This window comes from Dermacentor variabilis, chromosome 2 (genome assembly GCF_050947875.1).
Source record: "Dermacentor variabilis isolate Ectoservices chromosome 2, ASM5094787v1, whole genome shotgun sequence".
NCBI classification, from domain to species: Eukaryota; Metazoa; Arthropoda; class Arachnida; order Ixodida; family Ixodidae; genus Dermacentor; species Dermacentor variabilis.
This window is the reverse complement of record NC_134569.1, coordinates 138,286,306-138,298,678: the sequence shown is the minus strand read 5'-3', so window position 1 is coordinate 138,298,678 and position 12,373 is coordinate 138,286,306. Positions and strand designations below refer to the sequence as shown.

At 41.7% G+C, this 12,373-nt stretch overlaps 1 protein-coding gene across 2 annotated transcripts in view; it reads left to right on the top strand.

Moving 5' to 3' along the window:
* The window catches only part of viaf (viral IAP-associated factor), a 37,632-nt gene extending 29,183 nt beyond the window's left edge, over positions 1-8,449 (top strand). For both annotated transcript variants that reach the window (XM_075682111.1, XM_075682110.1), the window contains exon 6: positions 4,689-8,449. In XM_075682111.1, coding sequence (XP_075538226.1) covers positions 4,689-4,816 — 128 coding nt within the window. In that variant the 3' untranslated portion in view covers positions 4,817-8,449. The remainder of the gene's footprint in view (positions 1-4,688) is intronic.
* The last annotated feature ends 3,924 nt before the right edge of the window (positions 8,450-12,373 follow it).

Genomic DNA, 12,373 nt, shown 5'->3' with positions numbered 1-12,373 from the left:
TAACGCTTTAAAAACGCGTTTGGTATTTTATCTGGTCCTGGTGACTTTTTAGTATCAACGTTCAATAGCAAATTAAAAACGCCGCTCTCAGAAATGACAACGTCAGATATAACAGGAAGCGATATAGAAAAGTTGGGAAGGCAACCATTATCTTTGGTAAATACCGACCGGAAGAATTTGTTAAAAGCAGAACAAACGACAGTCTCATCACTTACACATTTGCCGTCTATCATGAACCCACTGGTAGAAGAAGATTTAGGTGTGATTTGGTGCCAGAATCTCTCGGGAGACGTTTTAATAAATGAAGGCAGGATCGTTTCGTAATATTTTTCTTTGTTGCAAATTATTTTCTGTTTTAGTTGTTCTGAAGTGCCTTCTACACTAGATTTTAAGGTTACATTTGTTCTTGCTTTCACTTTTAACCTTTTAAGCCTTCGCTGTAAGCGTAACGTCTCGCGAGAAATCCATGGGTTACGGTGCACAGAAGATTTTGCAATTGTGGGAACGAATCGTTGGATACATTCAGAGACAATTCCCCTAAAAGAAAGCCACAAGTCATTTACATTGCAAGTGCTGTTTCTGAAGTCATCAAAGTAGAATGCAAGCATATCCAGAATAGATTCATCATCAGCACGAGAAAAATTGGGAAACAAACGAACACCGTTTTTGTGATCAGGGTAGACATTTGACAAGCTCAACAAGACAGCTTTGTGATCAGATATCCCGTTTGTGACTTCACAGGTTATCGCATTTCGGATGGCGCCACTTACAAAAAATAAGTCCAGAATTGAGCATACGGCTCCCTGTACTCTAGTGAAATTATTTACCATTTGCAGTAAATCAAACGTGAATACAATATCAAAGATTGTGTTATCAATACTGTGAGCAGAATGCAATGAAAAGGTGTGCCAATCAATGTTTGGCAAATTAAAGTCCCCTGCCAGTAGTATTCTGTCATCTGATTTTACATGGCAGTGCATATATTCCCTTAAGTTTTCAAGTACCGCAACAGAAGAGTTTGGAGGCCTATAAAAAACACCAAGGATGAAGCGGACCTTGTTGATGTATGCTTTGCAAAAGACAGCTTCAATATCTTGCGCATCGGGCATACTAAAAAGTTGCAGTGATGATTTGTACAAAATGGCCACTCCTCCACCTCTTTTGTCACGGTCACCCCGAAATACCTTATAGCCCTTAGGAACAAACTCGCTGTCAAATATTTCACTGCTCAACCACGTCTCTGTAAGCATGGCAACGTCTGCATCATGCGAGAACAGCATGCCCTCAAGTTCTGCAGCTTTATTGATGACACTACGACAGTTTATGTTTAAGATTTTGAATGCAGGGCTGGTCTCTTTGTGGTGTCATTTATGGTTCTTCGGGATTTTATACCGTTTGTTTTTTGCATTATCCCATCCAAACATATCACCGTTAATGCTTAACTTATCAAAAACCAGCTTAACGTTAGCACCATTAACCTTTTCCTGTGATGCGCTTTCCCATAGTTTCTTTCTGACATCACGAATTCTTTTCGAGTAGTCTTCGCTGATTGAATATTCTGAACCTTTCAATTTCGGGCATGCCTTCATTATTAAAGTCTTCTCTCGGTAGTCATGTAGATTTATGATGACAGGACGATTCCTGTTTGATTTCCTACCTATCCGATGGCATCTTTGCATGCTCTTTATCGAAACTCCAAGTTTTTCGCTAAGAATGTCCTTTGTTATTTTGTCCGTTAGTTCCGTTTCTGTTTCCCTTTCCTCTTCTTTTATGCCGTAAATAAGTAAGTTATTCCTACGGCTGCGATTTTCCAAGTCGTCAGTTTTAGTTAACAGGTGTGATACAGTGGCTTCCAGTTTATTAATAGTTGACCTCACGTGCTCTACTTCTGCTTTTACGGTCTTGATAGTTGCCACCTCGTCTTCCAAATTTTTGATTCTCTCGGTCAAACCATCTATTTTTTTCTCAAATGAGCCCTGTTTTGCAAGCATATCACTGACAGATGATTTCAGGGAACTTTGACCTAATAGAATCTGCTGGAGCATTTCCTTTTCAGTCGTGTCTGGGCCTGGGTTTGATTCAATATCACCGCATTTTAAAAGATCGTCGTGGGAAGAAAAAAGGTATGCACACACACTCTTTATACATAGTGGGCTGGACAGCAGCAACAAAAAGCGCTTGTCGCTACGATAGCAGTAGGCCGATAAGTAGTTACTAACCTGCGCAATGAAGCAAAATGGGTTCTTGAGCATTGTGCCAGAGGTGCTGCTGCCAAGCCCACTGGTTGCGACCGGCGATGGGAAGCTTCTTATATAGGGCATGGTGTCCCCGTGATGTGACGTCACCGTTGACAGCGCAGGCGCAGACACGTTGGTGGAAGTCATGATGAGGTCGTTCATCAAGCAAAAATCAGCTCGTGCTGGATGCTCGAAGCCAACGTCATTTGCTTGGTAAGAGGGAGATCGGGCGAATCCTTCACCAAGATAAAGCGGTTGTGCGGGCAGCAAGAGGGTCAAAACCTGCGCAATGAAGCAAAATGGGTTCTTGAGCATTGTGCCTGAGGTGCTGCTGCCAAGCCCACTAGGAAATAGGAAAAAACGCTGCCATTACCGTTCACTGAAAGCAACGCATGACCTAGAACACGTGCCCCTGAGCATGACTTCCAAATTTGATGCAGCTCCCTGCAGCACGCTGAAAAACCTCAGTGGCAACATGCTTGGACTTGCATCATATGAGCTAACCACCAGGTGCATGCATCATGCGCTTAGTTGCTATTTAAAGGCTTATAATAAGAAAATTAGACAATTACCAGCCTTGCAGCTTTGCCAAGTTTGCTTCAGTAGTACCTATATACTACTCATCCATAGCTAATTTAGCCAAAGTGACGTACCGTTGCAGTTGGCCTTTAAAGGTAAATGCTTGAAATACATTCTTGAATGTCTTTTTTTCTGCCTGCCTCGTCCTTGACTAACTACCTCAAGCTTGGAAGGCAGTGTCACAAAGATCCCACTGAACCAGTTCACTAGTTTTGATATTGCCGTATGTGTATCATGTTCTGCACTTGTGCACTAGTACTGCAGCAGCATTGGGATCATGTGTGCTGGGGAGCTGGTGTTGACGTTTATTAGTGCCTGTAGTTCGAGATCGGCGTTTGTCTGGAACCTAGACTAACTTCTATTTACGACTGCAATTACTACCTTCTTAACGCATGTGCATACCTGCCCACTTTTATGACTTTACTGAGGCCCAATTTTTGCAGCTTGTTTGCAATTGCCATATAGAAACCAATAATATTACTATTGTTTGTTTGTGTCGTGCTTAGGGCAAAAGTTATCTTTAAAAGGTACAAATGCAGTCACTGATTGATTTTCAGAGACTGATATGTTTTGCCTACTCGAATGTTTGGACATACCTGCAGCACCACCACGCACTCCGTGAAACCATTGTATAATGGCAACTGGATGTTCGGCTATCAGAACATGAATATTTTATTAATAGTGTCTTTTGTCTGTGGCACAGATCACTTGTCTGTGGCACTGCAAGCCTGCAGATTATTTTAACAAATCTTATGTAATGTTTAGTATCTTTTCCAAATTTTTAGTATTTCTTGCTTCGAATTTAGTATTTCTAAAATGTTCAGGTTGGCAGGCCTTCATGTTTGATATAGTGTCTCCATCCCTGGTGCATGAGTACAGAACACAAAGTGTACACAATGATAGCAAGGCTAACACAGCACTTTAACAAGTATCTGCAATATACTGCTTTGGCTCTTTGGATGCTTCGGGTACTTGGGCACATTGAAAAAGCAGAAGAGGAGTAAGGCAAGCAAGAATTGGTCAATGATATTCAGTTTTAATTTGCTGTTGCCTCCCTATTGATTGTGGCCAGCTGCCCTCCTCCGTTCTTCTCGTTTATTAAATGCTGCCTTTCTGCTGTATTAACTCGAGCCATTCTTTGACTTCATATTTCACTGAGGAATGAAATCTAAAGTATTGAAATGAAGAGTATTCTCTGTGCTGTCCCAGCATCACATGTCTGCAATAAATCTGTAACATTACTTACTTAGGGAATGTAAGAGGGTTAAATGTAAGGGTGTAAGGGTGTAAAGGTGTATGTAAGGGTGTAAAGGCCAGGCACTTTGCTCGAGGCAGGTTCTCGTCTCACCTCATTTGAGGCCTTCTCAAAAACAGAAAATGTGTCTGGCACTGGTATCTGAGCCAGAATTTCTTAGTGCAATAGCCGCGTGCCTTTCCCTTTAGGCCACAGATGCAGCCATGTAGTGAGTGAACGATTGTCAACCTTACCACTATCCTTTCCTTTGGCACTTTGAGACAATTTGTGAGTGCATCATGTCACGTGGTGACAGTTTGCTTATAGAAATGAGAGCAGCTACATATGTGTCAGTTTTCCCCAATAGCCGTGTGGGGAGAGCTTGAGGTTGCGGAGAAGGAGATGTAACAAAAGTGGCATGCCAAGTAGTTGGGATGTCCGCATGCCACGAAGAAACAAGCTCGGGAAGAGTGCGTCCTCATCTGGAAATGCGAGGCCAAATGCTTCGCATAAGTCGCTTCCAACATGAGTTGGACATGCACAAAGTTTTTAAAAATGTGTTCCTACATCATTTAGCCCAACTTTTATATGTTCTCTAGCATATGAGTTGCTTTATACCTCCTGTCCACATATTCCAGAGCTGGAGTGGATGCTTGCAGAAGTCGGTGCAGTCGAAACTGACTTGGAGGAGGATCCCAGGCCAAAGACAAGGGATGTTCTCTTAAGCACCCTGAAGGCAAACTATGATGACGCTAATGACTGGTGAAGCAGACAACTCTCCCAGGCTCTGAAACATCTTTATCTCGGGACATTTTGGTCTTTTGCGGCCTTACCTTAATCATGGGGTGATGTGGACATCTATGTGAACTGTACAGATCGACACAGCCTTTCTACATTGTTCATTTGTAGCCAAAGCAACCTGTGCTTTGTGTTAGAAATGCAGTGTGTGCCTGATCTCTGCACCTCTTTAATGTAGCAACAGAATGGCCTTTACTGTACAATTTTCTATCCGCTGAGTGGAGGCGGCAACATGTATCAGCCATTGCAAGGCACAGGTGGTTAAATTTTGTAACCCTCATTGTGCATTTGTTCTGCATAGAAAACTTACTTAATAATGGAGATAGTGGCAAACAAGCGTCCAGTCCTGAATCATGTGCCTATACCAATGATAATGTTGCAGTGCCACAGATGTCGTAGCATTATTGCTTACTTAGGTGTCTCTTGTTCAGCGATCTTATTTCATAACGCAGTGCGGTCCTTTGTAATGCAGTGCATTGGTATGCGTAGCCTCAACCAGACATTGTAAAAACCTATGTATACCCACTGAGCTGGTGTGGGAAACTTTGAGGTGGTGCCTTTGACAATTGCATCATTTTCTCATGTATCAAGGTGTACATTGTTTTCTTCTGCTCCTGTTCACAAAGATGCTAAGGATGGATGAGAGAGGGAGAGTAGGAAAGGGAGCCAGGGAGTTTAACCAGAATAACTTTCTGTTTGCTACCCTTCACGTGAACAGGAGGAAACGGGCTACACAAGGGTGAGAGAGTGAAATGAAAGAGGGGAAAATTGATTTTCACAGATGGGTTCCGGTAAGTAGCAGCGCAGGAGAAAGGAGCAAGAGAATGATAATGAATGTGTGTCATTGTGTGCAGTGTAAGGAGGTCCTGGGCAGATAATCGAGGAACTCATTGGAATGTGTAGCTAAAGTGCTTAGTCTGTGATGCTGTGGCTGCGAGATGCAATCGTGAGCACAGGAGTGCACAAGGTTTTGCACGGTATGCTGAGTGAAAGAAGTTGACTGAAGTCACTGGACAGTGCAGTAACAGCTCCCTTGTGATATTTCACTGAGGAATGAAATCTAAAGTATTGAAATGAAGAGTATTCTCTGTGCTGTCCCAGCATCACATGTCTGCAATAAATCTGTAACATTACTTACTTAGGGAATGTAAGGGGGTTAACCGAGGGGCTCGATTTTTATTAGTCATAGCATAAGAAGCCAACAAACACTGACACCAAGGACAACATACGGGAAGTTATTTGTGCTTAATAGATTAAATAAAGAAACGATAAATTAATGGAAATGAAAGTGGATGAAAAAACAACTTGCCGCAGGTGGGGAACGATCCCACAACCTTTCCATTACATATGCGATGCTCTGCCGATTGACTCTGCCGATTCAGCTACTGAGGCACCATTTCCTTTCTTAGTAGAACCCTGGGAGCGTTAGCCAGCGCCACCACTCGTAAACCTTGGTGGTGGATATGGAACATCCTTTCTGCCGCAGGTGTCGCGAGAACGTAATATTTTTGGGTGAAGGCAATTGTGAGATCATTCCCCACCTGCGGCAAGTTGTTTTTTTCATTCACTTTCATTTCCATCAATTTATCGTTTGTTTATTTCATTTATTAAGCACAAATAATTTCCCCTATGTTGTCCTTGATATCAGTGTTTGTTGGCTTCTTATGCTGTGACTAATAAAATCGGGCCCCTTGGTTAACCCCCTTTCTTCTCGTTTAGTACATAACGAGGGTCTCGAACCCGGCAACATTGATGCCTTCAGGTAGCATGTGTGCGTTTATTGACCGATTGCCTTCACCCAAAACGATCACGTTCTCGTGACGCCTGTGGCAGAAAGGATGTTCCACATCCGCTGCCAAAGTTTGTAAGTGGTGGCGCTGGCTAAGGCTCCCAGGGTTTTACTAGAAAGCATCAATATCCAAGAAAGTGTATGCAGAAACGGCGCCGCAATAGCTCAATTGGTAGAACATCGCACGCGTAATGCGAAGGTTGTGGGATCATTCCCCACCTGCGGCAAGTTGTTTTCTCATCCACTTTCATTTCTATTAATTTATTGTTTCCCCTTTTCATTTATTAAGCACAAATAATTTCCCCTGTGTTGTCCTTGGTGTCAGTGTTTGTTGGCTTCTTATGCTTTGGGAATGTAAGTGATATTGACTACTAATAGCCCGCATAGGAAGAAAATTGTTTTTCTAGACACATGGGCCCATGATACCTGGTGTAAAGCCAGCTCCAAAAGTTTATGGAACGTGGGTTCCATGATAAAGTTTATTTTCCCAAGTGTTTGTTCCTGCAGCCAGTTAAACCATACAATGGTATGTTTTTTTCCTCATACAAGTTTAGACTAAATCTGAATAGTAGAACAGGTGCCAAGAATGCAGATATATATGGATTTTTGTCACACTAATAATACATGGCAATAAGGCTTGATTGCAAAGACGTCTTTGTTCTTTATTTATGTACCCATTGAAAAATTCCATGAAAACAAAATTAATTTACATCTCTCATTACCACGTATCTCGTTCCCAGTTGATGCTTTCGGACAAGAAATCCAAAATTAATAATCATTCTCTCCTGCATGCAAGGGCTGCACAAGTTGACAATGCTGATGTTGCTCGCCGTGTTGGCAATGACTGTGCTAAAATTTCAAAGTACTAGAAACATTTCAACATGTTCCTGCAGTAGAAGCTAAGTAATGAGGATTTGTGTACCACACGAAACCAGTATTGCATACCTCGAAACACGTCTGGTGATATCGAGGTATGCATGTAAGCCTTCTCATGTCCCCAAAAGTGGCACAAAACAGAAAGCAGTGGACAAGTGGTAATTGTGCTCAGAACAGATATAACATCATAGAGTAATGCCAGCATAAGTAGGCAGTAGCTGGACAAGTAAAAATTTGAGAAAAATTGACTGACAAGTTAGGATAATTGTCATCATGAAACTGTAAGCACTTGCCACTGCCACTGCTTGTGCCAAGTTGCTCATGCCTGCGTCATCTGCTCCATACAATTTGACATAAGTAAGTTCTTGGCGTTGAGCATAAATAATCTATCCGAAGACAACGATCAAGGGTGCATATATTAATCCTTGAATTGAATTTGCATAAGATCTGTGCAACTCCCAGTTTTCCTGTCTGACTCATAAATCTGTGATGTCAGTAAGATCAAATGATTCAAATTTCATTATAATCTGTCAACCTCAGAAAGCTCCTTCAATTTTTAAGTATGCATGCCAAAAGATCCAGCAGTTTTCTTTAACGTCTTTTAGTATTATGGAGTAGTAATATCTTTTTGTAATGGGAGTGCCTTGGATATGTATTTCACACAGTAGTTGAACTTGCTCACAGTATTGTCCTCCACCGTTGCACTCTGTGCTCTCTGGTTCATGCTTAACGATAGCCCTGTACTGTTGTGTTGTGTCGGGTAATACCATATTCATCACACGGCACTTGCTCCAAGAGACATCTAGGGAAATTATGTTGCAAGGTTCTGTCTTTCGGCGTATTGTTGGCTACGTGTGATATTTCTGGAGACTGTTGGATGCATATTTCATTGTCCTATTTATTGCACAGGGAAATTGAATAAAAATTACACAAAGAGTTGGTGTTGCCTTGCTTTGTTTTGTATTTAGAAAGCAAAAAAAAAATGCTGGTCATTCTCTTCATGTCGATATACTGGAAAATCTCTCTGTCATGCTGTCATTCATCATGATAGCTCTGGCTTGAAATGTGTACATGAATGTTTCATCTGATGCATTAATGGCTTGAAATTTTCATATGGCTTTATGTACTAAACTAAGCTTGCTGTTAAGTGCTCAGTGTTTACTCAAATGTGATCATTTATACCAGCGACCATTTGTGCTATAATACCTCCATGCATAAATTAGGGATAGACAGGACAGGGATGTGCACATGAAATGGGCTGATGATGATGATGCTGGTGATGGCGATGATGATTATGCATATATCTGAACACAAGAACAGTCTGAGCAAACTAAAGATCATTGTTCTTGCATGACAGTGTTTAGCAGCCATTTACACACAAACATAACAAATTAAAGTTTTCTGTAGGACCATAGCTGCTTCTAGAGTCTTCAAATGCCATATTCGTACTGTGCAGATGCCTCCCTGTGTATTTTGTGCTCATTTATTGGCATGGAAAAGCTAAAGTTTCGGAAAACATCATGCCACATTGATGTTTCCAAATGAAAACACCGCAAGGATTCAGTGAATGACTGACACAGGGTACTAACAAAGCTTTTGAATTAATTTGCTAGATTCTGGCATCTATGCCATTGTGGCTGCCAGCCATAACTGCTGCATTGTGGCTTTGGCTGCAACAAAATTTGATGTCCAGTCAACTGTTTGTTGTTTTGGAACACATTCTCTGATCTTGCCAACAGTTTTATCATCTATGACAAAAAAGCCTGAGAATGAGTTCTTGTCTACAACTTTTGGCACCTTATGACCTCGCACATTTAATCCACATGTGAAATGCCTGGATTGCTGTCAAACAAAATGCCAGAATATTTAGCCTCCTTCGTCTCTGTCATCATTTCCCCTTTCAGGCGTTTACCTAGCAGTAAGGGTGGGAGAAAATTCGAAGTTTTGTTACGATAATGATATTACACATGAACTATTCATATTTGCATTTGAAAATGAACTATTCAGTAATATTGAATATATGAAACTTACCATATATTTTGCAGCAACTGACTGTTTAAGTTTTGTTACTGTTCTCTGTCTGCTAGACAAAGCATTGCAAATTATCAGAAGTGAAACGAAAAAATATTTTGTAGGATTGCAGATCCAAAATGGATGATGCAAGTTTTGTTTTCTGTTTCGCAATGAAAGGCAGGAGCTGGATTTGGGCAAGTTGGTGTAACATACTTGAAAAAAAAAAAACAGCGCAAAAGAGACAGACGAAAGGAAGACGACGCTCAAATGCCCATCTGTTGTACCTGTCTTCTTCTTGTCCTCGTCTCTTCTCCACTGTTTCTTCTTCTATGACAGAGCTACATTACAACCTGTGAGATTTACTTGTATTGTTATTTAGTGTTTTGGCAGCTATGTAGCATTTATTTTACTTTTACTCTATGACCAATCACGTATTAATTGCAATGTGCCCTTTTACATGTGTTAACAGAACACATGTCCTTCAGCATGTTTTTTTCTTTCTTTTTATAGAATTTCTGATCGTGTTTTGGCAATAATTTATTTAGTGTTTTTGTAAATCTCCATTCCATACCGTATTCTTGGAAAGCTTGTTTGCAACCCCGGCCAGATGAGGTTGAGAGGCTATTTGCTGTCTTTACTGATAATTAGTGATTTTAGGGAAAAAACGTTAAAACTTATTTGCCCCTGATAACTGTCTACTTTGGACTTATCAGTACAGGTATGGTACCTAAAGTGCTATACAGAAATAATTATCTCAACTGTAAATACTTATGTGTGTCTGCGTTTTACAATTCAATATTTGATTTGATGGTCTATACTTACTATTCATATTCGATTCGTAATCGAAAAATGTGATGTGCTACCACCTCCACCTAACAGTTGGATAAATTTGTCCTCTAGGCAAGACGTTAAGAGACAGAAAGAGAGCAGTTTCGATCAGAGAGCAAACGTGTATAGATTATATTCTAATTGACATGAAGAGGAAAAAAATGGAGCTGGGCAGGTCATGTAATGCGCCGGTTAGATAACCGTTGGACCATTAGCGTTACAGAATGGGTACCAAGAGAAGGAAAACGCAATCAAGGATGACAAAAGACTAGGTGGAGCGATGAAATTGGGAAATTCGCGGCCGTTAGTTGGAATCGGTTGACGCAGGACAGGGGTAATTGGAGATCGCAGGGAGAGGCCTTCACCCTGCAGTGGACATAAAACAGGCCTATAATGATGATGATGGTGATGATGTCCTCTGTTTGCAGCAAGAAATGTGATGTCAGTCCCGTCTTCAGGAATGGCCAGCTTCACTCTTGTGAAATGTTCTTTATAAATAATGTTGCAATATGAAATGAATTACACCGATTCCAGAGAGCTACTCATGTTCTTTGAACCGATACATTTGTGGCTTTGAAAAAGATAGATTAATTTTAGAAATGTACTTTGTCCAGAAGATGGTTTAGTATGTCTCTCCAGTGTTTCCTACCAGCCTCCTTTACTTATTGCAAGGCCACATCAATTCTTCATAATCGCTTTTTGGTTAACGTCAAATGTCATCCACTGTTTGGGGTAAGACATTCGTAACTCTGACTTCTCACACCCAGCAAGCATAGGATTCAGCTTTGACCATGAGTTCAACTTGATAATAAAGGATGACACTGGAGATTTTCCCTTTCTGTGGAGTTTGCAGCAAAGACAGTTAATTGCATTTGTTAGCAGCATGCTCACTTAGGCTGGTTAGTACAAAACAGCAGCTTTAAACAGCATGTCACAGGACAGGACACAGTGAAAGAACCACAGGACGGAGCACTGACTAGCACCCAAATGCTTGCTTTCCAGGAGCAACTTCTTGATGGAGTACACCGCCCATCTTCCTGAAACTTGGCTGCCATTTTTCTAATTTACGGTGTCTTCATTGTCACACAGCAGGTCCACGCCATGAAACGCTAGTTTCGGGATGTGTAAGCATACCCCCGATGTCATTCCCTTAGTGCCCTGACAAGCTTTGTGCGGTGGGCGCACATATCGGTGGCTCCAGTGTGTGTTATAGGTGGCAATAAGAGCGGAGGAAGCGTCTTAATTGTCCTGAGCGCAGGCGGCGAGGTATCGGTGTATTTCTTTACCACTTACGAACCAATCGCATGACGAGGAGGGGGAGCACAATGAGTGGCAGCCGCCTCCTTCCCCACCGAAGTGGCTGGGATGCGCGGTGCCGGTTGCCCACTGCATTGCCACCTGTGCAACTTTGCTGTAACATAAAGAACATTCTTGGAGCTTATGATAACTTACAATCATGCTCAACTGCGGGAGGCGGTAAGGCGTTTCAAGAGTATGGGTTCAATGCACGCCATGTGCTTGAACTCGTCAGGCCTGCTGCTAAGAAAATCCGTCATCGGTACGAAGCAAGCCTAATGATTTGGAATGTTGTCTCTGCCATAGTGCGCAAAAGAAAGCGGCAGATATACCTGTGTGCACTGACAGCAGTGAAATTTGCTCCCTTATATTGCAGTAACAGTGAATTGTAGGAACTCGGATTTTAAAGAAAGTCCGGTCGTTTGGCAGAAACTGCAGCATAGCAGCGGTGTACATGTTGTTCTCATCTGTATGAAATTAGCAATGCATACTTCTCTGAGGGCAACGTTCCTTTCAAATAACTGTGACTTTTTTCTTAAACTAAGCTGTTGTACCTTGGTGTTGACAAAATGATTACCGCAGTTCAAAATCGCCGCTAGTATTTCGAAACCGAAACGCGCCAGAACGCAGTTTCGTTTTCATTCGAGCGCGGTCGCGCCCCACGCGGCTATTTTGCAAAACGAGTTTGGAGAGAGTGGCGCGCAGCAGCGAAAGAAGGTTGGC